The sequence below is a fragment of the Brienomyrus brachyistius genome, chromosome 21 (genome assembly GCF_023856365.1).
Source record: "Brienomyrus brachyistius isolate T26 chromosome 21, BBRACH_0.4, whole genome shotgun sequence".
Classification (NCBI taxonomy): Eukaryota; Metazoa; Chordata; class Actinopteri; order Osteoglossiformes; family Mormyridae; genus Brienomyrus; species Brienomyrus brachyistius.
The window spans coordinates 14,226,197-14,250,025 of NC_064553.1; the positions used below are offsets into that span (position 1 = coordinate 14,226,197).

General features: G+C 46.3%; 3 protein-coding genes across 3 annotated transcripts; all 3 read right to left on the reverse strand.

Annotated features, from left to right (window-relative positions):
- Positions 1 to 1,272: 1,272 nt before the first annotated feature.
- On the reverse strand, positions 1,273 to 16,112 carry LOC125716721 (uncharacterized protein C22orf31-like). The gene is made up of 2 exons (XM_048989348.1): positions 16,021 to 16,112; positions 1,273 to 1,883 (listed from the first exon to the last, which is right to left on the reverse strand). The coding sequence occupies exons 1-2, from the start codon at positions 16,030 to 16,032 to the stop codon at positions 1,416 to 1,418; spliced, it is 480 nt and encodes a 159-aa protein (XP_048845305.1). The 5' UTR covers positions 16,033 to 16,112; the 3' UTR covers positions 1,273 to 1,415.
- Positions 2,835 to 8,267, reverse strand: LOC125716716 (SUN domain-containing ossification factor-like). The gene is made up of 12 exons (XM_048989338.1): positions 7,833 to 8,267; positions 7,490 to 7,614; positions 7,051 to 7,118; positions 6,617 to 6,724; positions 6,418 to 6,523; positions 5,729 to 5,749; positions 5,557 to 5,612; positions 4,792 to 4,883; positions 4,631 to 4,696; positions 4,298 to 4,363; positions 4,127 to 4,214; positions 2,835 to 3,930 (listed from the first exon to the last, which is right to left on the reverse strand). The coding sequence occupies exons 1-12, from the start codon at positions 7,849 to 7,851 to the stop codon at positions 2,835 to 2,837; spliced, it is 1,911 nt and encodes a 636-aa protein (XP_048845295.1). The 5' UTR covers positions 7,852 to 8,267.
- On the reverse strand, positions 16,090 to 22,297 carry LOC125716715 (SUN domain-containing ossification factor-like). The gene is made up of 13 exons (XM_048989337.1): positions 21,863 to 22,297; positions 21,520 to 21,644; positions 21,081 to 21,148; positions 20,647 to 20,754; positions 20,448 to 20,553; positions 19,760 to 19,780; positions 19,588 to 19,643; positions 18,823 to 18,914; positions 18,662 to 18,727; positions 18,329 to 18,394; positions 18,158 to 18,245; positions 16,868 to 17,959; positions 16,090 to 16,130 (listed from the first exon to the last, which is right to left on the reverse strand). The coding sequence occupies exons 1-13, from the start codon at positions 21,879 to 21,881 to the stop codon at positions 16,112 to 16,114; spliced, it is 1,926 nt and encodes a 641-aa protein (XP_048845294.1). The 5' UTR covers positions 21,882 to 22,297; the 3' UTR covers positions 16,090 to 16,111.
- Between the last annotated feature and the right edge of the window lie 1,532 nt (positions 22,298 to 23,829).

The following is a 23,829-nucleotide window of genomic DNA, read 5'->3' on the forward strand; positions in this document are numbered from 1 at the left end:
CGTTAGCGGTGCGTCGTACGCTACGTCCGGTGTCTGGTCAGTCTGTGGTTTTTGAGAATCGATACAAAATATTGCGCAAGATTAATGTGATGTGTCTGCAGTAATTAGCATGGTCCTCGAAGGATGTCATAGACACTGAAATTGCCCTTAATATGAAAAAGGCAAGGGTGTAAAATTTGGACTGCTAACTCGAGTGTGATTTTCAATTCCAGACCAGTCTGCACACGCATTTACATGCATGCAACAGTTTTATTACCTCGTAACTAGTCTGTAGGGTTTGCTGACTGTCCCAACGCTTTTCAGGTAGCTCATTTTAGGTTTATAATGGAACAATATAGATTTGCCGTATGATTTCCAGCTTGAGCCTCACGTCTAATGCGTGAGTCTTGTTTTTATACTCTTAATATATCATTATAATAAGCGGCTTCTTGGCATCACTAAAATATACCGCACATTTTTTTTACTTACATTTCACTAAAATGCATAAATAGATAAATAAAACAAACAAACAAAGTTACGTTTCACTTTAAACCAACATGGCAGCGCGCCCTTATCCGCCATTTTAAAGAAACCAGTTAAATCCGAGCCGCGCTTCATCCGAACAGAAAATACCGGATAAGTGTTTGGCCAAAGCAGAACCCACAAGTTTATCCTGAAGTTGTTTAGCCAAGTCAGGGACCAGGTTAGCTTCAGGTTAGCAACTTTTGGTACTGACTGACCTAGACTGTAATGTACATTTGACGGGAAATCGCAGGTTTCCGTCAGTTTACCTGGTTTAACACAGCTGCTTGGTTACCAACTAAACCAGAGTTCTGGGTTACCCATCTGGGGTTAAACATGATCCATGTCGATTAAAAGAGATATTTCGACATAAACGTCTTCATTTTAAACAATGCTATGATAGCTTGAGGCCCAAAGTAAAAAAAAAAGAAATTCAGCCGATTAGCCGCTAGCGTGCTAATGCCGGTCCTGAAAAGACAGACTGTCTCAATAAAATGTGATATTTTACAAACGTGTCAACCAGCAGTAGTAGCATTTATTAATATCCGTGCGTTATGACTGAAATGAGCTCATGTCAAACCATGGTCTTATACACAAGAAGAAAGGAGCACACAAAGTTGATTTTAAATATATTTATATTTATTTACTTATACTTAACCTATATATTATATATTTACTTATATTTAACCTATATATTACAGATATATTTACTTATATTTAACCCATATATATTACAGATATATTTACTTGTATTTAACCCAATATATATTACATATATTTACTTATTTAACCTATATATTACATATATATTTACTTATATTTAACCCATATATATTTACTTTTACTGAACCTATATATAATACATGCATATTTACATTTATTTACATATATACATTATATACATGGAGCAGGGACTAATGTCTCGCTCTCTTCTTTGGAGGCTCTTTGGCCGGGGGCTCGTCCCACACATCGACCTCGATCAGGGGGGCATAACCCTTCAGCCCCGGGTTGCCAGAGGTCTCCGCGATGTCAATTATATTTTTGTCTCCCACCTGTTCGGTGAATTTCGGGCAGGAGACGGCAACCCACAGGCGCTGCTTTATCCTGCGCCCCAGATCGAGGGAGTGGGGGCGAGGTCGGCCAGAAGGGTAGAGCAGCCTTGGTTCCACGAGCCGCCGGTACATCGCCCTGTACTCCTCCACGCTGCGCCCGTGGATCCTCAGCGGCTCTGTCCTCCTGGCCTCCCAAAGAGCCTCCAAGGCTGCGTCTGTGGGATCCTTTGGGGGTAAGGGTTGGAGATCCGGGAGATCCGCTGTATTTAGGGCTCGACGCTCGTCCTGGGCCTTCTGCTGCCTCTGATCTGCCTCTTGAATCACTGTAACCTGAGACTCACATTTTGGAAACAATATTGAAATTAATGCATGATATATTTGATGGATATTTTAACCAGAGAAGTTACAAAACCTAGCCAAAATAACTTCAAACTTACGTCCTTCATCATGTGGATTTAAATCCAAAATAAATCTGTAGAAAACACAGTAGTTCAGCAGGAGTTGAAAATCAGTCTTGATCTCAGAATGGTCAGGAGTCTGTCTGTCTGCTGTTATGATTCAAATTTGTAAAATACTGGTGATAACACTGCAGAATATTTGCGATGATTTAAGATGCTGGGCACCATGGATTCCCAAAGTAAACAACAAATCTTTGTATGAACAGCTTAAACTCAACTGATGTGCTGGTAAATGGTATAATAAATAGTATAATAAATATCTAGCCTGGCTGTGGAGGATGTCATTGATATTTCTAGCTGGCAGGAATGACCTTCAGATTTTTACATGTAAAACCTGTACAGATGTTCTATTTTGTCAGTCTGCCATTTGTACTGCACATTACCACAGTATGAATAAAGAGCAAGTAGCTCTTCTGGAAGAACCCAACTTCCATCATCCTGTTCTGGTCAGGATCTCAGTGGGCCTGGAGCCTATACTGAGCAGCGCAGGGCATGAGGCTGTACCCCATCCCTAACGTTGGATGGGATGGCCAGGCCATTGCAGGGGAGATACCCAGTCATACATTGTAGGCATATAAATGGTGTCACTCAGCTAAACTGCATGTCCAGAGTAGTTATGGGATTCCTATCTAATATGGTGAGATCATGCACCCCCCTCCCCCCCCAGCCCTGGAGGTATGAGGCATCGGTGCCAGTGTCCACTGTGCCACTCCACCCCTATTGCGATGCAGTGCAATTCAACAGAACAGCTGGCCAATAGATAGACGGGTTAGTAATGCGGGGAGGGGGCAGTCGGCCAACAGACAAGCGTGTTAGTAACAGGTCACCTCTGGCTGAGTTCCTCCAGGTAGCGTCCGCTGAGGGACATGTTCATCTCCAAGGCTTTAATGCGGTTGCTCAGCCTCATGAAGACAGACTCCTTCTGGTTGGATCCATGCACATGGTTCCCATTGGCCAGATCGGAGAAGTTCTGCTCAGCATAAAAGTCTGTGGCGGTCCGGTGGACCTGCCCATTGCTGGAGGTAACACTGAGGAGGTCCTCCAGGGACTCTTCCTGTTTGTCTGGGAGCATCTGAGGCGGCTCCGGGGACTCTGCAGAGTCTGCCTCTTTCTGGGCCTCCCCAGGCACAGCCTGGCCTCCCTCTGGATCTCCTGGAGGAGCTGGCACCTCCGTGGCCAGGGGGGTCTCAGGAGGGAGGACTTGAGTGGGTGTGGTGGTGCCTCGGTGCTCAGTGTCAGCCCTGGGGTCCTCTGAGAAGCTGCGGATGGAGACACTGACCTCACTGCTGGTGTCAAGAGTCCGGCTCTCCTGCTGCTCCTGAGCACCTCCCCTCAAGGACATAGCCCCCTTCTCCAGGAGCTCCTGGCTTGAGGACATAGGCATCTCAACCGAAGATGTGCCGATGGTCCCGGTTGTAGTGATGAAGCCTTGTAGCAGAGGAGACGGGGACTGGCTGGGCTCCAGGGCTGGAGTCTCGGCCATATGAGTAGGGCCGTGGGGGACCTCCGTCTGCCCGGGAATCTCCTCAAGGGTGGAGGTGGCTTCTTCCTCAGGAAGTGGCTGCACGGTGTGGTCCAGATGTTGAGTCGGTGGGGTGTGGATGTCACCCTGACGCCTACGTCGCCGGCCCAGAGTGACGGAGCACCACAGGCGGAGGTACTCCAGAAAGGTGGCACGGCAGGAGATCCCAGAGAGCTCCTTGCAGAGGGCGTTGCTCTCCAGCTGCCTGGGATCAGGCCCCCCTGAGGTCAAGGGCTCCCCCTCCTGGTCATCAGGCTCCACTGCAGTCACAGTTACCCGGTCAGATTCTTCCTCGTCCTCCTCATCCTCCACAAGGACCACAATCGGACTCTCTTCTGGCACGGGGGGCCCTGGATCCTCAGGAAGATCCGGCAATTCCGGATCCACAGTCTCATTCCTGGGGGGAGCACAACATGACCAAACCATCACCAAAGTCTGACCTGGCTGAGCTACAGTGAATTAAACAGCTGATACAGTAATTAAACACAAAAACCCCCAGGTGGCGGCTGACGGGCATGATACTAATTAACCACCGCATCCATGTGAAGCACCCCCCCCCCCGTGTGATCCGGTGGTTTTTGTGTGACACTCACTCTGGGACGGAGGTGGGGGGGAGGCTAAGCAGGGTCTCTGTCACAGAGGAATCATCAGTCACATTCGCAGCCTCCGCAGACACGTTTCCTGGGGGGAGAGGGTGGCTTTAATACTCGGTGGATTACCAGGGTAACGATGGCGGGATAGCGGGAAACGTCGGGGCCTCGTACCGTCCTGAGTGGCACTGCCCCCCAACACGTTGACCGCAAGGTTGTTCACCATATTCAGGATGGCATCTATAGCAAAAAAACACGCACATACGCACACAGACACACAGTGAAAAGCCACATGGAGACAATCAGCCCCCACAGGGGCAGGGTTAGGTTACATTTTGCTGCAATGCTTTAACGGTGCCCCCTACAGGTTTACAGGGAAACTGACTTTTAATTTAATCATTAATATCACTCGCTGTGTGTAACCAATGGACTCGATTGAAGGGTCCATGTGGAGGAAGGAGGACACATTTATTCCCTGAAGAGTGTAAAACGACCCCGAACTCGTACCCGTGGCAGAGTCGATCAGGTTCTTGGAGGATTTGTCATCGACGGGTACGTAGCCGGGAAGGAAATCTGTGAGGGAGAGAGAGCAAGAGACGGCATTAAGGGCATTAAATGAGCAACTGCTCGCTCTCAAGCATGTTCAGCCCACCGTCCGACCGGCTCACCATAATCCTCATCCAGATCCTCGGTTCGGTCGGAAGGGAACTGCAACTCGGAGATCTCCTCGTACTCCTCTACCATGCTGGTCCCAAACACCCTGCGGAGTCCAATCGCCATCCAGCACGTCAGCTTCATGATCATTTAAAGCATAAATCATTCAGTGGGTGCTACAGTAAAATCCCGTTATAGTGGACTCGCATATAACGGAATATCGTCTATAACGGACAAGGTCCGCTGGTCCCGGCCATGCACCTTTAAGAACATGCAGAAAAAGCATCGAATATAGCGGACTCACATATAACGGAATTTCGCTTATAACGGACAAACAATTTGGTCCCCAGGGCCGCTTTTAACTGTAGTTTTGTTCGGCTATAACAGACATGCAGGCTCCGCCTACAAGGCGCGCGGTGTGCCGGTGATATCCAGCTCAAATACATAGTCGGGATTATTAATAGTCAGGCATCTGGTCAGGTAAAGTTGGATTACTACATGTACAATATAATAATCTATACCACAAGTGTGTCTGCTGTGGTGTGGCATGAGTAAATAGTGTCCTGTAGTTGTGTTCTGGGCTACAGCAACTCTGGATATAACGGACTCTGGATATAACGGGCTTTGGATATAACGGACTTTGGATATAATGGACTGTTTTGCCAGGTCCCTTGAAGTCCTTTATAACTGGATTTTACTGTAGTGCAAAATATAATTGAAAACGCACAATAACGACACAGTGAGATAACGAGCCAAAAAGGTGCTCACAGACACGGTACCTGATCAGGCTGAGGGGGCAGAAATGTTCAGACCCAAAATGGGACAGCAGTTCCACCTACAGGGGGCACGATTTTTAAGAAACAGATTAAGAAAAGGTTCTATCATAAAACATGTATCAGTTTAAAAAATAGCTAGGAGTGAGAATGACGGTTATGCCACGACAGCGCTAACCTTGATGTACTTGATGAACGTCTGAAGCGATGGAACGGAGAAGAAGAGGGAAAAAAGTGAGCGTGGAGGCCAGCTTCATGCCAAGAGCAACTTAGCAACCAGAGATTAAAAAAGCACTCAGATAACCTAGAAACATGGGGGAGGGGGGCTAAAAGGGGGTCAGTAAGGGTCTGGGGGCATGCCAGAGGATTGGGGCAAATCAGGCACGTTCCACATGCAAGCCTGGCTGCCTGTGTGCATGAAATGGCTACTGGCAGAGTTTTGCAGCATTTTAGCTCAGTTCCAGATCACTGAAGGTCTCTACTGACTACAGATCAAGAGACAGGAAGTTAGAAACGACAGGGCATGAGACAGGACATGCGAGAGGGCATGCTCGGGGGGGGGGGGGGGCATGCTCCAAAGGGGGCCTCTTCTAGAGCCTGGGGGGTTCACATGACTACCATCTGCTGGTGTCTCGAATGAAAGTCGGTATGTTGGGCTGGTGTCCGCAAACCCTAGGCTGTAGGATTGCTGAGATTTTGCAGACCTTAACTGTACTGAGATTCACCCTGTAAATAAAGGTGACAAGCTCCTTACTGATGGCTTAAGAGGGGCTGTGCTGGAAAATCTCTTAGGACTCGATCAACGCTCTGACCAGCTCTGGCAGACTGTCCTTGGCATCTCCCATGATGCATCGGGGCTGGCCCTACCTTGACGTATTTGGCGTAGAGCTGCTCGTCCAGCGGGAAGCTCTGCACCGTGCGTTTGTCCTGGGCGTGGAAGGTGCCCAGCTTCATCCACTTGTTGGTCGGATACCTGGCAGAGGGAGATGGAGGAAGAGAAGGCTAAGCAGCCTGGAGCTTCGCTTGATACACAGCTAAGGTGTGTCGGAGGCAGAATGTGGCTGACCGGTCGCTGATGGACACCAGGAAGTCCTTGGGCGTGGAAGAGAACAGCTCAAAGTTGGCGATGTCCAGCTGCTTCACCTGGATGGGTTCGCACAGCTCTATGACAAACCTGGGAGGAGGAAGCAGCTGGTAAAGAGCTCAGGAGTCTCCAGAGGTCACGTTGCTGAGCACAGGTACCATGCCCTCAGCTCAGGACTGCTAAGCACACCTCAACACGCTCGCCAACACAGACCGGTAAGCAAAACACAAGAAAAACACAAAAATATAAAAGTAAAAAATAATATATAGCAAACTGAAAAGAATATACAAGAAAACAAGCTTCTGACAGTCACAGAAATGGGATGGAGCTTCTGGTTTTGAATTGCACTTTCCCCAAAGGTTACTGCTGACTTTGGGGTCTACCATGACATATAGTACAGAAGAGTGTGAACTCACCAGATCTTGTTGCTGCAGGGGTTGAGCATGTAGAGGTCCATGTTCTCCATGAGAATCGCTGAGGTGCTCTGAAAAGCACGGACCTTCTCACCAACCGTTCGACTTGAGACATGAGAGAGACTGTCCCATCTCTTAACACGCTTACTCTTAGACACATCAAGCCTTTAAGAACTAATGGGTTCGCAGGTGTATCCAAGACGGCTTTCAGGAACATATAGATCTGAGATCTGGAGCATATTCTGGATGGTGACATGAACCATCCATCTTTTAAATGCCTCCATGTCAGGGTTTCAGAGGGTTTGGAGACCTTCAGAGTGCACAGGGCACAGGGCTGGGAGACACCCTGGATGGGATGCCAGTCCATCGCATGGCAGACACAAACAGTCATAGTCATAAGCACTATAATCTTAAGACGGTTCCTGAAGGTCAGCAATGGTACCTTGGCCTCAGTGTTCGCTGCCAGGACTTTGGCTCCACATTCCACCGATGCATAGTTATTAAAGTTCTGCACCTTCTTCATGACGACAGGGCTGCCATTGGAGGATGATGAGTGGGCAGACTGGCCTATCAGAGGAAGAGACGGACCTCACAGAAGGCAAACACCTGACGGGTGAGGGTGACTTCTCACCCCAAGTCTTCACAGATTAAATCTGAATTCACCATGTGTGACTTCTGTACCCCACATTCCTCCTCCTCATCATCATCATCATCATCATCAGCACAACTCACAGTGTGTTAGATCTGCATCTATCAGGGTGCCCCCATCAGGAAAGGTGACTCACTTTTCTCCTTCTCCATCATCTTCTTCTTCCACTCGTCAAAGGTGGGGATGTCACCATGGTCTTTGCCAGGGATGGATGGGTCCTCCTTGCCACTGGGAGTGTCGACGGCCTGTCATCGGCGGCAGAAGCAAAATCCCCGTGAGCAGCAAACTCACCAGGTGACCTACAACCCGTGCCCTGCGACAAACCTGTTTACCAATGAGCAGCTCCCGCAGAGGCTAAGGGACACACAACTTGCCTGTAGATCACAGTGACCATCTCCAGACGTACAACTGATAGAATCAGCAGCTCAGTCTATGTGAAGCAGGCAGTAACATTTACATGACATACAGAAGCCAGGAGTTGCGACTAGAAGTCCAAGACCAGAGCAAGTAGGAGGTCCAGCATGTACACACGCTCGCACACACACGCACACACACACACCATATCATATTAGTTGATACATCACCATTACTGAGGCTGACGTGACCCACACTGCCAGCGATACAATACATTAGATACACATTAAGCAACTAATGCGATACGACATGATTCACCCCTATTGCGATGCAGTGCAATTCAACACAATTTGATTGAACACAATGTGATTCAATGCGATATGATGCCAAAGAATATGACACTATGCAATTCAATACAGTACAGATACAGAACAGTTCAGAAAGGGGGAATCAATCTAAAAATTACTGGTCAAATATATTACTCGTCAAATATAAAATTACTGGTCAAAAATGATTTGTCACATTTCTAGAAAAAAGGCCTTATTAATTATTAATAAATCAGATTTTACCAACACAGAAATGTTAGAAACGATGCATCCCGAGTTCATCCTAAATTGTATCTGTTGTACACTTTATAAAATGAGGCAATCCATCATAAACTCTTATTCCGGTGCACCGTTGTGATTGGGGGTCTCTTACCATCCCTATATTATATACATTATATATACAACACTGCAATACTGTAAGCAAGTTGACATATTCCGTTTTTTTTATATCTAATGTTTAAGAAAATTGTCATATAGTATAAAGAACACACCACCACACGCAAGTTCTCTTTTTATGCTATCAGAACAGTGGGATTCACATTTATAACTGTAACACCCAATACCAGCTATTTTCTGTGTAATAAAGAAATTAACATTTGTCTATATCAGTAAAACAATCTAATAAAAGTCCATGGAAAAATTAGTCAACATTTCAACTACACACGGCGAGAAGCCCGAACTCTTTCGGACTCAGCCATTGATAACAGACGCTATGGTCAGCTAGGTTTTCTAATGCTAACGTTAGCGGTGCGTCGTACGCTACGTCCGGTGTCTGGTCAGTCTGTGGTTTTTGAGAATCGATACAAAATATTGCGCAAGATTAATGTGATGTGTCTGCAGTAATTAGCATGGTCCTCGAAGGATGTCATAGACACTGAAATTGCCCTTAATATGAAAAAGGCAAGGGTGTAAAATTTGGACTGCTAACTCGAGTGTGATTTTCAATTCCAGACCAGTCTGCACACGCATTTACATGCATGCAACAGTTTTATTACCTCGTAACTAGTCTGTAGGGTTTGCTGACTGTCCCAACGCTTTTCAGGTAGCTCATTTTAGGTTTATAATGGAACAATATAGATTTGCCGTATGATTTCCAGCTTGAGCCTCACGTCTAATGCGTGAGTCTTGTTTTTATACTCTTAATATATCATTATAATAAGCGGCTTCTTGGCATCCCTAAAATATACCGCACATTTTTTTTACTTACATTCCACTAAAATGCATAAATAGATAAATAAAACAAACAAACAAAGTTACGTTTCACTTTAAACCAACATGGCAGCGCGCCCTTATCCGCCATTTTAAAGAAACCAGTTAAATCCGAGCTGCGCTTCATCCGAACAGAAAATACCGGATAAGTGTTTGGCCAAAGCAGAACCGACAAGTTTATCCTGAAGTTGTTTAGCCAAGTCAGGGACCAGGTTAGCTTCAGGTTAGCAACTTTTGGTACTGACTGACCTAGACTGTAATGTACATTTGACAGGAAATCGCAGGTTTCCGTCAGTTTACCTGGTTTAACACAGCTGCTTGGTTACCAACTAAACCAGAGTTCTGGGTTACCCATCTGGGGTTAAACATGATCCATGTCGATTAAAAGAGATATTTCGACATAAACGTCTTCATTTTAAACAATGCTATGATAGCTTGAGGCCCAAAGTAAAAAAAAAAGAAATTCAGCCGATTAGCCGCTAGCGTGCTAATGCCGGTCCTGAAAACAACAACAACAACAAATTTATTTTTATATAGCGCATTATCACAACATTACATTGTCTCAAAGCGCTTTACAGTATCCTCACCCAAAGCCCCCAGTGAGTAAGCCATAGGCGACAGTGGCAAGGAAAAACTCCCTAGAAGGAAGAAACCTTGAGAGGGACCAGACTCAAAGGGGAAGCCCATCCTCCAGGGGCCGGCAGGGATAGTCAAATAGAGAGAGGAGAGCAAGGAAGATAAGCCAATGCCGAAGCCGAGTCTTCTTCCAATTGCCAGGCAACCAGAGGTAAGGCAGCGGGTCAAAAATGGAAGATCAGAACGGCGAGCTGGATGCAGGGACGTCACTGGTGGTGGTCGGGTGTGCTGGATATCTTGATAGATTGAGGTCTCCAGGCATCACCCCCAGGAGGAGTAGGGGAAATAAAATGTACAATTAGGCATAGTAGAGGAGGCTATTGGCAGTGCTAAAAGCTAGGTGAGTACAATATGAAGTGCAATCTGCAAGCTCCGGCAGATATGGCTATGGCAGCATCAGTAGGAGGGAGAGGCAAGTGGGAATGCCGGCATGGGGAGTCCCTGAAATGTCAGCACTCCAGTTCCACAAGAGATTGCAAAGCTAGAGTGACAGCACTGACAATCCAGTTCATCCAAAGCCAATGGCACCGATCCCCACCCAGCTCTACACCTCACACTACAGGCCTGACTGGGAGTGAAGAGTTAGCTAGGGCTAGAACTAGTGTCCCTATACGCTAAACTAAACAGGTGTGTTTTTAGTCTGGACTTGAATATTGAGAGTGAACCTGAAACCCGCACATCCGGTGGAAGACCATTCCACAGCAGAGGAGCTTTGTAGGAGAAAGCTCTGCAGCCTGCCGTAGCTCTTTCTACCCTAGGCACTAACAGATATCCCATGGCTTGAGAGCGAAGCAAGCGTGGAGGGTTGTATGTGGTCAGCAGTTCACTAAGGTATTCTGGTGCAAGGCCATTTAGTGCTTTATAAGTTAATAGCAGTATTTTATAGTCAATTCGAGACTTAACTGGCAGCCAATGAAGAGAGGATAAGACCGGTGTAATATGATCAAATTTTTTAGTGTTTGTTAGAACTCTGGCTGCAGCATTCTGTACCATCTGAAGTTTATGCAAGGATCCAGACGGGCAACCCGATAGGAGGGCATTACAGTAATCCAGTCTGGAACTTACGAAGGCATGTATTAGTTTTTCTGCATCATTAAGTGAGAGCATCTTACGAAGCTTGGCTATGTTCCGTAGATGATAAAATGCAGTTCTAGTAATACTTCTTATGTGAGCATCAAAGCATAGATCTGAATCGACAAGAACGCCAAGATTTCTAACTACCATGTTAGGTTGTGTAGGAAGGTTACCAACGTTGAGGTGGTGGAACTTATTTCTAGCAGCCTTGGGACCAATTACCAGAACTTCTGTTTTTTCTGTGTTTAACATAAGGAAATTTTTTGCCATCCAGCACTGGATATCTAATAGACAGTCTTCTAACCGAGATAGCAGTGATATATCATCAGGGTTAACAGATATGTACAACTGTGTATCATCTGCATAACAATGAAACCCAATACCATGATTTCTAATAATGTTACCAAGAGGTAGCATGTATAGGGTAAACAGTAGCGGGCCCAGGACTGATCCCTGTGGGACACCATATTCAACTTTAGTGGCCTTGGATGATTCATTGTTCACATGGGCATACTGATAGCGATCAGACAAATATGAGCGGAACCAAGAGAGCGCTGTCCCTGTAATGCCAACTACACCTTCTAACCGGTCCAAGAGGATATTATGGTCCACAGTATCGAACGCTGCAGTTAAATCTAGCAATACCAACAGAGATACACAGCCACGGTCAGAAGCCACAAGTAAATCATTCATTACTTTGACTAGAGCAGTTTCTGTGCTATGGTTTGGTCTAAAGCCAGACTGATATAATTCATTGGCATTAGTTTTTTGTAGGAAAGAGGACAACTGACGAACTACAACCTTTTCCATGATCTTTGAAATGAAAGGAAGATTTGAGATAGGTCTATAGTTTCCTAAAACACTGGGTTCAAGATTTGGTTTCTTTAGGACGGGTCTGATAACAGCCATTTTAAAAGGTTTTGGAACATATCCAAGCCTAAGAGAAGAGTTTAACACATTTAACACGGTAGTGCCAATCTGTGGTGCAATTTCCTTGAAGAATTTTGTAGGAATTGGGTCTACAAGGCTAGTAGAGGATTTACAGGAGAAAATTAAGCTCAAAAGTTCTGAGTGTGTAATAGGAATGAATGATTCAAAGGTCTCATTATTGGTAGGCATAAGACTAGCAGGAGGCAGGCAGCCGTAAGTAGGTAAAGGTGTGCACTGTATAGTCTGTCTAATTGTAGTTATCTTACCATTAAAAAATGTAAGAAAGTCATCACTCTTAAGAGCTTGTGGGATTTGCAAGTTTAATGAGGAATTCTGTGTTATCCTAGCCACGGATTCAAATAGGAATTTAGGATTGGTTTTGTTCATGTCTATTAATCTGGAGAGATACACAGACCGAGCAGTTACTAGTGCTTGTCTGTATTTAGAGAGGCTCTCTTTCCAGGCAGATTTGAAAACTTCCAGTTTAGTTGAGCGCCATTTTCGCTCTAGCTTGCGTGATGCCTGTTTGAGTTCACGTGTATTATCAGAGTACCAGGGGGCAGGTTTGTTATTGCTATGCTTTATCCTTTTAAGTGGAGCCACAAGATCTAGAGTGCTGCGAAGGGATTTTTCCATGTTTGAAGTTGCCTGTTCAAGTTCATTTACACACGATGCTTCAGATGTAAGGCTAAAGGACTGTGGAAGTTGTTTCATAAATGTTGTTGTAGTTAGTGCCTTAATAGAACGTCTGATTCTATACTTTGGAGTGGTGGTCAACAGGAGGCTATACTGGATTTCAAATGTTAACAAGTAGTGATCTGAGAGCAGAGGACTCTGTGGCATAATAGACACATGTTCTACCAGGATGCCATGACTAATGATCAAATCAAGGGTATGGTTACAGACATGAGTAGGCCCGACTACATTCTGACATACACCTACAGAGTCAAGAATAGCTGCAAACGCTGTTTTTAAAGGATCATTATCCTTCTCCATATGAATGTTAAAATCACCCACAATAACGGCTTTGTCAGTACTGACCACCAGGTTTGTTAAAAAATCAGCAAATTCCTTAAGAAAATCACTGTACGGCCCAGGCGGTCTATACACAATAACCATGGTGATTTGGGGTGACGAACTAGAAAGAGATGAGCCAGCAAGGCTAAGAACAAGAGTTTCAAATGTGCTGAAACTCACACCACATTTCTCAGACACTCCTAAGTTGGACTGAAAAATTGCAGCAACACCACCACCTTTGCGATTTGGTCGCGGGTTATGCTTATAACTGTATTCCGCTGGAGTAGATTCATTTAGTGCCATGAATTCATCTGGTTTAAGCCAGGTCTCAGTAAGGCACAGGGCACCAAGACTAAAATCAGTAATTATTTCATTTATTAATAGTGCTTTAGGGGCCAGTGATCTTATATTCAGAAGTCCAAGTTTAAGTTTAAATATTGCATCACAACTGTTTTCTAGTAACGGATTCATTGTGATTTTAATTAAGTTATTATGGCACACTCCACGGTGGAATAGTCCTCCATGATTAAAGACGCGGGGAGCAGACACAGTCTCAATGAAATGAACCCTAGGCGACGACTCTAAGCGACTAGCAGGCGGTCGGTTATGCCGGTTTGCCTGCCGCCTGGACTTGGCTCTAGTTAGTCAGCGATTTGCCTGTAGACTACGAGCTATGCTTTTAGACAGGAGGTCGGCACCAGCCCGCGAGGGGTGAATACCGTCCCTCTTCAAAAGCCCAGGCCTACCCCAGAACATCCTCCAGTTGTCTATATAACCTACACCATTTATCGGGCACCATTCCGACAGCCAGCGATGTAGCGACGATAATCTGCTGTACATTTCATCGCCACGTCTAGCAGGGATGGGGCCAGAGCACGTTACTGACACACACATCTTCTTCGCAATGTTGCACACCTCTTTAAAATTTGCCTTTGTGATCTCCGATTGCCTCAATCGGACATCATTAGTGCCGACGTGGATAACTATCTGAGAGTATTTACGTTTACTTTTAGCCAGCACTTTTAAATTTGCCGAGATGTCGGTCGCTCTGGCACCCGGGAGACAATTTACAATGGTCGCTGGAGTCGCTACTCTCACGTTTCTTAGAATAGAATCACCAATTATTAGAGCACTTTCAACAGGCGTCTCAGTGGGAGTTTCACTGAGTAGGGAGAACCTGTTGGAAACGCGGATAGGCGAATGGTGCCGGTGTAAGTTTGGTTTGGATTTGCGACTATGCCGCCGGGTCGTCACCCACTCGCCTTGCTGCGAAGGCTCTGCTGCCGGAGCAGGGGGAGACTTACTGGCTATCGCGGACATATCCGGAGCCGCTAACACTGAGTCAATAAAACTCTCATTCTCCTGAATGTTATGTAACGTCCGGATACGTCCCTCTAACACTACAATCTTCTCCGTCAGTCTAGCGACTAACTGACACTTCTCACATGTATAAATACCGCTAATGACTGGAGAAGAATAGCTAAACATATTACACTCAGAACACGGAACAGTAGACATGGCGTTGTACTTACGTAAACTGAGGCTCTAAGGCTGGAAGCACCTTCTTAATTGAACGAAGATCGTGGGTCGGTACTTGCGTAGGTGATTAATCCGTCGGGGTCTGGGAAATTTTATTTATTTATTTTGGAGGATTATTAATCTTGCGAAGCTTTTTCCCAATGACTTAACTCGAATTATTATTTAGGTGATATCTATGGTTTCAAAGTTCGCGCGCTAGCAGTCAGTATCACTCTCGCAGGAAACAGGAAAAGACAGACTGTCTCAATAAAATGTGATATTTTACAAACGTGTCAACCAGCAGTAGTAGCATTTATTAATATCCGTGCGTTATGACTGAAATGAGCTCATGTCAAACCATGGTCTTATACACAAGAAGAAAGGAGCACACAAAGTTGATTTTAAATATATTTATATTTATTTACTTATACTTAACCTATATATTATATATTTACTTATATTTAACCTATATATTACAGATATATTTACTTATATTTAACCCATATATATTACAGATATATTTACTTGTATTTAACCCAATATATATTACATATATTTACTTATTTAATCTATATATTGCATATATATTTACTTATATTTAACCCATATATATTTACTTTTACTGAACCTATATATAATACATGCATATTTACATTTATTTACATATATACATTATATACATGGAGCAGGGACTAATGTCTCGCTCTCTTCTTTGGAGGCTCTTTGGCCGGGGGCTCGTCCCACACATCGACCTCGATCAGGGGGGCATAACCCTTCAGCCCCGGGTTGCCAGAGGTCTCCGCGATGTCAATTATATTTTTGTCTCCCACCTGTTCGGTGAATTTCGGGCAGGAGACGGCAACCCACAGGCGCTGCTTTATCCTGCGCCCCAGATCGAGGGAGTGGGGGCGAGGTCGGCCAGAAGGGTAGAGCAGCCTTGGTTCCACGAGCCGCCGGTACATCGCCCTGTACTCCTCCACGCTGCGCCCGTGGATCCTCAGCGGCTCTGTCCTCCTGGCCTCCCAAAGAGCCTCCAAGGCTGGGTCTGTGGGATCCTTTGGGGGTAAGGGTTGGAGATCCGGGAGATCCGCTGCATTTAGGGCTCGACGCTCGTCCCGGGCCTTCTGCTGCCTCTGATCTGCCTCTTGAATCACTGTAACCTGAGACTCGCATTTTGGAAACAATATTGAAATTAATGCATGATATATTTGATGGATATTTTAACCAGAGAAGTTACAAAAATATTAACTTCAAACTTACCTCCTCCATCATGTGGATTTCAATCCAAAATAATCTGAAGACAACGTAGTAGTTCAGCAGGAGTTGAAAATCGGTCTTGATCTCAGAATGGTCAGGAGTCTGTCTGTCTGCTGTTATGATTCAAATTTGTAAAATACTGGTGATAACACTGCAGAATATTTGCGATGATTTAAGATGCTGGGCACCATGGATTCCCAAAGTAAACAACAAATCTTTGTATGAACAGCTTAAACTCAACTGATGTGCTGGTAAATGGTATAATAAATAGTATAATAAATATCTAGCCTGGCTGTGGAGGATGTCATTGATATTTCTAGCTGGCAGGAATGACCTTCAGATTTTTACATGTAAAACCTGTACAGATGTTCTATTTTGTCAGTCTGCCATTTGTACTGCACATTACCACAGTATGAATAAAGAGCAAGTAGCTCTTCTGGAAGAACCCAACTTCCATCATCCTGTTCTGGTCAGGATCTCAGTGGGCCTGGAGCCTATACTGAGCAGCGCAGGGCATGAGGCTGTACCCCATCCCTAACGTTGGATGGGATGGCCAGGCCATTGCAGGGGAGATACCCAGTCATACATTGTAGGCATATAAATGGTGTCACTCAGCTAAACTGCATGTCCAGAGTAGTTATGGGATTCCTATCTAATATGGTGAGATCATGCACCCCCCTCCCCCCCCAGCCCTGGAGGTATGAGGCATCGGTGCCAGTGTCCACTGTGCCACTCCACCCCTATTGCGATGCAGTGCAATTCAACAGAACAGCTGGCCAATAGATAGACGGGTTAGTAATGCGGGGAGGGGGCAGTCGGCCAACAGACAAGCGTGTTAGTAACAGGTCACCTCTGGCTGAGTTCCTCCAGGTAGCGTCCGCTGAGGGACATGTTCATCTCCAAGGCTTTAATGCGGTTGCTCAGCCTCATGAAGACAGACTCCTTCTGGTTGGATCCATGCACATGGTTCCCATTGGCCAGATCGGAGAAGTTCTGCTCAGCATAAAAGTCTGTGGCGGTCCGGTGGACCTGCCCATTGCTGGAGGTAACACTGAGGAGGTCCTCCAGGGACTCTTCCTGTTTGTCTGGGAGCATCTGAGGCGGCTCCGGGGACTCTGCAGAGTCTGCCTCTTTCTGGGCCTCCCCAGGCACAGCCTGGCCTCCCTCTGGATCTCCTGGAGGAGCTGGCACCTCCGTGGCCAGGGGGGTCTCAGGAGGGAGGACTTGAGTGGGTGTGGTGGTGCCTCGGTGCTCAGTGTCAGCCCTGGGGTCCTCTGAGAAGCTGCGGATGGAGACACTGACCTCACTGCTGGTGTCAAGAGTCCGGCTCTCCTGCTGCTCCTGAGCACCTCCCCTCAAGGACATAGCCCCCTTCTCCAGGAGCTCCTGGCTTGAGGACATAGGCATCTCAACCGAAGATGTGCCGATGGTCCCGGTTGTAGTGATGAAGCCTTGTAGCAGAGGAGACGGGGACTGGCTGGGCTCCAGGGCTGGAGTCTCGGCCATATGAGTAGGGCCGTGGGGGACCTCCGTCTGCCCGGGAATCTCCTCAAGGGTGGAGGTGGCTTCTTCCTCAGGAAGTGGCTGCACGGTGTGGTCCAGATGTTGAGTCGGTGGGGTGTGGATGTCACCCTGACGCCTACGTCGCCGGCCCAGAGTGACGGAGCACCACAGGCGGAGGTACTCCAGAAAGGTGGCACGGCAGGAGATCCCAGAGAGCTCCTTGCAGAGGGCGTTGCTCTCCAGCTGCCTGGGATCAGGCCCCCCTGAGGTCAAGGGCTCCCCCTCCTGGTCATCAGGCTCCACTGCAGTCACAGTTACCCGGTCAGATTCTTCCTCGTCCTCCTCATCCTCCACAAGGACCACAATCGGACTCTCTTCTGGCACGGGGGGCCCTGGATCCTCAGGAAGATCCGGCAATTCCGGATCCACAGTCTCATTCCTGGGGGGAGCACAACATGACCAAACCATCACCAAAGTCTGACCTGGCTGAGCTACAGTGAATTAAACAGCTGATACAGTAATTAAACACAAAAACCCCCAGGTGGCGGCTGACGGGCATGATACTAATTAACCACCGCATCCATGTGAAGCACCCCCCCCCCCCCGTGTGATCCGGTGGTTTTTGTGTGACACTCACTCTGGGACGGAGGTGGGGGGGAGGCTAAGCAGGGTCTCTGTCACAGAGGAATCATCAGTCACATTCGCAGCCTCCGCAGACACGTTTCCTGGGGGGAGAGGGTGGCTTTAATACTCGGTGGATTACCAGGGTAACGATGGCGGGATAGCGGGAAACGTCGGGGCCTCGTACCGTCCTGAGTGGCACTGCCCCCCAACACGTTGACCGCAAGGTTGTTCACCATATTCAGGATGGCATCTATAGCAAAAAAACACGCACATACGCACACAGACACACAGTGAAAAGCCACATGGAGACAATCAGCCCCCACAGGGGCAGGGTTAGGTTACATTTTGCTGCAATGCTTTAACGGTGCCCCCTACAGGTTTACAGGGAAACTGACTTTTAATTTAATCATTAATATCACTCGCTGTGTGTAACCAATGGACTCGATTGAAGGGTCCATGTGGAGGAAGGAGGACACATTTATTCCCTGAAGAGTGTAAAACGACCCCGAACTCGTACCCGTGGCAGAGTCGATCAGGTTCTTGGAGGATTTGTCATCGACGGGTACGTAGCCGGGAAGGAAATCTGTGAGGGAGAGAGAGCAAGAGACGGCATTAAGGGCATTAAATGAGCAACTGCTCGCTCTCAAGCATGTTCAGCCCACCGTCCGACCGGCTCACCATAATCCTCATCCAGATCCTCGGTTCGGTCGGAAGGGAACTGCAACTCGGAGATCTCCTCGTACTCCTCTACCATGCTGGTCCCAAACACCCTGCGGAGTCCAATCGCCATCCAGCACGTCAGCTTCATGATCATTTAAAGCATAAATCATTCAGTGGGTGCTACAGTAAAATCCCGTTATAGTGGACTCGCATATAACGGAATATCGTCTATAACGGACAAGGTCCGCTGGTCCCGGCCATGCACCTTTAAGAACATGCAGAAAAAGCATCGAATATAGCGGACTCACATATAACGGAATTTCGCTTATAACGGACAAACAATTTGGTCCCCAGGGCCGCTTTTAACTGTAGTTTTGTTCGGCTATAACAGACATGCAGGCTCCGCCTACAAGGCGCGCGGTGTGCCGGTGATATCCAGCTCAAATACATAGTCGGGATTATTAATAGTCAGGCATCTGGTCAGGTAAAGTTGGATTACTACATGTACAATATAATAATCTATACCACAAGTGTGTCTGCTGTGGTGTGGCATGAGTAAATAGTGTCCTGTAGTTGTGTTCTGGGCTACAGCAACTCTGGATATAACGGACTCTGGATATAACGGGCTTTGGATATAACGGACTTTGGATATAATGGACTGTTTTGCCAGGTCCCTTGAAGTCCTTTATAACTGGATTTTACTGTAGTGCAAAATATAATTGAAAACGCACAATAACGACACAGTGAGATAACGAGCCAAAAAGGTGCTCACAGACACGGTACCTGATCAGGCTGAGGGGGCAGAAATGTTCAGACCCAAAATGGGACAGCAGTTCCACCTACAGGGGGCACGATTTTTAAGAAACAGATTAAGAAAAGGTTCTATCATAAAACATGTATCAGTTTAAAAAATAGCTAGGAGTGAGAATGACGGTTATGCCACGACAGCGCTAACCTTGATGTACTTGATGAACGTCTGAAGCGATGGAACGGAGAAGAAGAGGGAAAAAAGTGAGCGTGGAGGCCAGCTTCATGCCAAGAGCAACTTAGCAACCAGAGATTAAAAAAGCACTCAGATAACCTAGAAACATGGGGGAGGGGGGCTAAAAGGGGGTCAGTAAGGGTCTGGGGGCATGCCAGAGGATTGGGGCAAATCAGGCACGTTCCACATGCAAGCCTGGCTGCCTGTGTGCATGAAATGGCTACTGGCAGAGTTTTGCAGCATTTTAGCTCAGTTCCAGATCACTGAAGGTCTCTACTGACTACAGATCAAGAGACAGGAAGTTAGAAACGACAGGGCATGAGACAGGACATGCGAGAGGGCATGCTCGGGGGGGGGGGGGGCATGCTCCAAAGGGGGCCTCTTCTAGAGCCTGGGGGGTTCACATGACTACCATCTGCTGGTGTCTCGAATGAAAGTCGGTATGTTGGGCTGGTGTCCGCAAACCCTAGGCTGTAGGATTGCTGAGATTTTGCATACCTTAACTGTACTGAGATTCACCCTGTAAATAAAGGTGACAAGCTCCTTACTGATGGCTTAAGAGGGGCTGTGCTGGAAAATCTCTTAGGACTCGATCAACGCTCTGACCAGCTCTGGCAGACTGTCCTTGGCATCTCCCATGATGCATCGGGGCTGGCCCTACCTTGACGTATTTGGCGTAGAGCTGCTCGTCCAGCGGGAAGCTCTGCACCGTGCGTTTGTCCTGGGCGTGGAAGGTGCCCAGCTTCATCCACTTGTTGGTCGGATACCTGGCAGAGGGAGATGGAGGAAGAGAAGGCTAAGCAGCCTGGAGCTTCGCTTGATACACAGCTAAGGTGTGTCGGAGGCAGAATGTGGCTGACCGGTCGCTGATGGACACCAGGAAGTCCTTGGGCGTGGAAGAGAACAGCTCAAAGTTGGCGATGTCCAGCTGCTTCACCTGGATGGGTTCGCACAGCTCTATGACAAACCTGGGAGGAGGAAGCAGCTGGTAAAGAGCTCAGGAGTCTCCAGAGGTCACGTTGCTGAGCACAGGTACCATGCCCTCAGCTCAGGACTGCTAAGCACACCTCAACACGCTCGCCAACACAGACCGGTAAGCAAAACACAAGAAAAACACAAAAATATAAAAGTAAAAAATAATATATAGCAAACTGAAAAGAATATACAAGAAAACAAGCTTCTGACAGTCACAGAAATGGGATGGAGCTTCTGGTTTTGAATTGCACTTTCCCCAAAGGTTACTGCTGACTTTGGGGTCTACCATGACATATAGTACAGAAGAGTGTGAACTCACCAGATCTTGTTGCTGCAGGGGTTGAGCATGTAGAGGTCCATGTTCTCCATGAGAATCGCTGAGGTGCTCTGAAAAGCACGGACCTTCTCACCAACCGTTCGACTTGAGACATGAGAGAGACTGTCCCATCTCTTAACACGCTTACTCTTAGACACATCAAGCCTTTAAGAACTAATGGGTTCGCAGGTGTATCCAAGACGGCTTTCAGGAACATATAGATCTGAGATCTGGAGCATATTCTGGATGGTGACATGAACCATCCATCTTTTAAATGCCTCCATGTCAGGGTTTCAGAGGGTTTGGAGACCTTCAGAGTGCACAGGGCACAGGGCTGGGAGACACCCTGGATGGGATGCCAGTCCATCGCATGGCAGACACAAACAGTCATAGTCATAAGCACTATAATCTTAAGACGGTTCCTGAAGGTCAGCAATGGTACCTTGGCCTCAGTGTTCGCTGCCAGGACTTTGGCTCCACATTCCACCGATGCATAGTTATTAAAGTTCTGCACCTTCTTCATGACGACAGGGCTGCCATTGGAGGATGATGAGTGGGCAGACTGGCCTATCAGAGGAAGAGACGGACCTCACAGAAGGCAAACACCTGACGGGTGAGGGTGACTTCTCACCCCAAGTCTTCACAGATTAAATCTGAATTCACCATGTGTGACTTCTGTACCCCACATTCCTCCTCCTCATCATCATCATCATCATCATCAGCACAACTCACAGTGTGTTAGATCTGCATCTATCAGGGTGCCCCCATCAGGAAAGGTGACTCACTTTTCTCCTTCTCCATCATCTTCTTCTTCCACTCGTCAAAGGTGGGGATGTCACCATGGTCTTTGCCAGGGATGGATGGGTCCTCCTTGCCACTGGGAGTGTCGACGGCCTGTCATCGGCGGCAGAAGCAAAATCCCCGTGAGCAGCAAACTCACCAGGTGACCTACAACCCGTGCCCTGCGACAAACCTGTTTACCAATGAGCAGCTCCCGCAGAGGCTAAGGGACACACAACTTGCCTGTAGATCACAGTGACCATCTCCAGACGTACAACTGATAGAATCAGCAGCTCAGTCTATGTGAAGCAGGCAGTAACATTTACATGACATACAGAAGCCAGGAGTTGCGACTAGAAGTCCAAGACCAGAGCAAGTAGGAGGTCCAGCATGTACACACGCTCGCACACACACGCACACACACACACCATATCATATTAGTTGATACATCACCATTACTGAGGCTGACGTGACCCACACTGCCAGCGATACAATACATTAGATACACATTAAGCAACTAATGCGATACGACATGATTCACCCCTATTGCGATGCAGTGCAATTCAACACAATTTGATTGAACACAATGTGATTCAATGCGATATGATGCCAAAGAATATGACACTATGCAATTCAATACAGTACAGATACAGAACAGTTCAGAAAGGGGGAATCAATCTAAAAATTACTGGTCAAATATATTACTCGTCAAATATAAAATTACTGGTCAAAAATGATTTGTCACATTTCTAGAAAAAAGGCCTTATTAATTATTAATAAATCAGATTTTACCAACACAGAAATGTTAGAAACGATGCATCCCGAGTTCATCCTAAATTGTATCTGTTGTACACTTTATAAAATGAGGCAATCCATCATAAACTCTTATTCCGGTGCACCGTTGTGATTGGGGGTCTCTTACCATCCCTATATTATATACATTATATATACAACACTGCAATACTGTAAGCAAGTTGACATATTCCGTTTTTTTTATATCTAATGTTTAAGAAAATTGTCATATAGTATAAAGAACACACCACCACACGCAAGTTCTCTTTTTATGCTATCAGAACAGTGGGATTCACATTTATAACTGTAACACCCAATACCAGCTATTTTCTGTGTAATAAAGAAATTAACATTTGTCTATATCAGTAAAACAATCTAATAAAAGTCCATGGAAAAATTAGTCAACATTTCAACTACACACGGCGAGAAGCCCGAACTCTTTCGGACTCAGCCATTGATAACAGACGCTATGGTCAGCTAGGTTTTCTAATGCTAACGTTAGCGGTGCGTCGTACGCTACGTCCGGTGTCTGGTCAGTCTGTGGTTTTTGAGAATCGATACAAAATATTGCGCAAGATTAATGTGATGTGTCTGCAGTAATTAGCATGGTCCTCGAAGGATGTCATAGACACTGAAATTGCCCTTAATATGAAAAAGGCAAGGGTGTAAAATTTGGACTGCTAACTCGAGTGTGATTTTCAATTCCAGACCAGTCTGCACACGCATTTACATGCATGCAACAGTTTTATTACCTCGTAACTAGTCTGTAGGGTTTGCTGACTGTCCCAACGCTTTTCAGGTAGCTCATTTTAGGTTTATAATGGAACAATATAGATTTGCCGTATGATTTCCAGCTTGAGCCTCACGTCTAATGCGTGAGTCTTGTTTTTATACTCTTAATATATCATTATAATAAGCGGCTTCTTGGCATCCCTAAAATATACCGCACATTTTTTTTACTTACATTCCACTAAAATGCATAAATAGATAAATAAAACAAACAAACAAAGTTACGTTTCACTTTAAACCAACATGGCAGCGCGCCCTTATCCGCCATTTTAAAGAAACCAGTTAAATCCGAGCTGCGCTTCATCCGAACAGAAAATACCGGATAAGTGTTTGGCCAAAGCAGAACCGACAAGTTTATCCTGAAGTTGTTTAGCCAAGTCAGGGACCAGGT

Excerpts from the sequence above, each read along its gene's own strand:
- LOC125716716 (XM_048989338.1), bottom strand. Across the intron at positions 4,215-4,297 it reads GGGCAGTGCCACTCAGGACG|GAAACGTGTCTGCGGAGGCT; the intron begins GTACGAGGCCCC and ends CTCTCCCCCCAG. Across the intron at positions 3,931-4,126 it reads CCCCCCACCTCCGTCCCAGA|GAATGAGACTGTGGATCCGG; the intron begins GTGAGTGTCACA and ends TGCTCCCCCCAG.
- LOC125716715 (XM_048989337.1), bottom strand. Across the intron at positions 20,554-20,646 it reads CTGGTGTCCATCAGCGACCG|GTATCCGACCAACAAGTGGA; the intron begins GTCAGCCACATT and ends TCCCTCTGCCAG. Across the intron at positions 19,781-20,447 it reads TCTACGCCAAATACGTCAAG|ACGTTCATCAAGTACATCAA; the intron begins GTAGGGCCAGCC and ends CCATCGCTTCAG.